This window comes from Dinoponera quadriceps, unplaced genomic scaffold (genome assembly GCF_001313825.1).
Source record: "Dinoponera quadriceps isolate SergipeBrazil2010 unplaced genomic scaffold, ASM131382v1 scaffold11822, whole genome shotgun sequence".
NCBI lineage: Eukaryota > Metazoa > Arthropoda > Insecta > Hymenoptera > Formicidae > Dinoponera > Dinoponera quadriceps.
In genome coordinates, this window is record NW_014565561.1 from 1 (window position 1) to 1934 (window position 1934).

At 37.7% G+C, this 1934-nt stretch overlaps 1 protein-coding gene across 1 annotated transcript; it reads left to right on the forward strand.

Annotated features, from left to right (window-relative positions):
* The first annotated feature begins 69 nt into the window (after nt 1-69).
* LOC106751348 (cytochrome P450 4g15-like) lies at nt 70-1526 on the forward strand. Its single transcript, XM_014632227.1, has 4 exons — nt 70-180; nt 749-974; nt 1093-1210; nt 1322-1526. The coding sequence occupies exons 1-4, from the start codon at nt 70-72 to the stop codon at nt 1524-1526; spliced, it is 660 nt and encodes a 219-aa protein (XP_014487713.1).
* Nucleotides 1527-1934: the final 408 nt, after the last annotated feature.

Consider the following 1934-nt stretch of genomic DNA (forward strand, 5'->3'; position numbering starts at 1 on the left):
ACAACATGAGCACAACAAATTACAAGATGCACTACGCGAAGGATGATCTTGACGATATCGATGAGAACGATGTGGGAGAAAAAACGAATACCCTTGTTGGAGATGCTGATAGATATGAAGAAGAAGGGAGAAATGACGGATAAGGAAATTTTGGATGATCTTAAGACTGCTTTGTTCGGGGTGCGATATAATTTCTATGCTGTAATGCATTTTTAGACTTACGAAGTTTTTCTAGTAAACCACTGAAATTAAATTCCATGTTTCGCAAAGTCATCACCACGCGGATGCTTACACTTTTACATACCTTAACAAAAAAGACAAGGTAATGAACGAAAACGTTACAGGGTCACGACACCGTATCAACTACCGCGAGTTTCGTGCTCTGCACATTAGGATGTCTTTCAGAAATTCAGATAATAATGTGACTCGCGACAAACTATTCTTACATTGAGGAACCCATTTAGTTCACTTAAATAAAACTTTTTTTTGGATATGGGCTGAAAGGAAAATAAAAAATGTTTAATTTCGAGACGCTCCATTTCTTAAATGAAATTTTACTCTATAACATAGTCATAATATTCACTCCGTATCACTAAGTAGAAGAAATCATGCCATAAAAATGAGAAGTCATAAAATTCGAATTACTTGGCTGTCATTACATTTCTCGATATTTTTTAGAGATTTCACTGCAAAAAAAGAGAGTATTTGAACTTGTAATGAAATGATATCATTCATTTCCATTGTGCAGCAACGTGTACACGAAGAAATGGACTCAATATTCTTTGACAGCGACAGGCAGTGTACTTTCGTGGACACTGTCAACATGAAGTATCTGGAGAGAGTTATATTGGAAACATTGAGGCTTTTTCCCACAATACCACTAATTTCAAGGAAAATTAAAAAGGACGTAAGGATAGGTAATCCCATCCCAATGAATTTTATAGCGTCACTAATTAACACGCCTATATGTCATATTTTAAGTACACGCATTGTAAATTAGACTAAGGCAAGAGAAGAATCATCTGTATGTTAAAGTTACGGGCAATTACGTTCTTCCAAAAGATGCCACCCTTGTGATGATTCCATTCCTGGTACATCGTGCAGAAAAATATTACCCGAATCCACTAGTTTTTAATCCAGATAATTTTCTACCGGATAAAATGCAACAGAGGAATCCTTACGCTTACATTCCCTTCAGCGCAGGCCCGAGGTAAAAAAGAATGTGTATGCTCCGAAACGTCTTAGAATTTATTATTGGCATCACATAAATAGTACTGAATATATTATCACAACTGTTAATGTTTGACTCTTTTTTTTGTAGGTCGTGCGTGGGACGAAAGTACGCAATGCTGAAAATGAAGATTTTACTGTCCACGATATTAAGGAAATATCGTATTACTTCTGACGTGGCATATCAAGAATTTCCTTTGCTAGCAGAAATTACCCTGAAAAGGGGCGACGGATTCAACGTCAAGATCGAGTCGCGTAAACCAGCATCTCAGACAGGAGATACTATCTCCTCATAGGAGGGAAAAATACAAATATGGCAATGGGTATATGTGTGTGTGTGTGTGCCAGGTGTAGAAGTGTGAAACCAGAATTTCCCTATAGATGGTGCTAGCCATCAGTTTAGGGACCGTAAGACCGCCTCTGCAGCGCCATCATCTCCCTCTAACAGCTGGCGAAGATTTTCCTCACACAACAACCCAAGTTCCATACACCGGTATATTTTTCTATAACCTTAAACATGTCGAGTTTTGTGCTTACGAACTTCGATTTGCGGACAGCATTGGTTTTTTGTTATCATTTGAAGAAAACTGTTGCAAAATCGCATCGAATGCTTGTCGAAGCTTACGGTGAACATGCTCTTGGTAAAACACAATGTTTCTAGTGGTTCAAAAAATTCAAAAGTGGTAATTTTGACGTGAGAAACG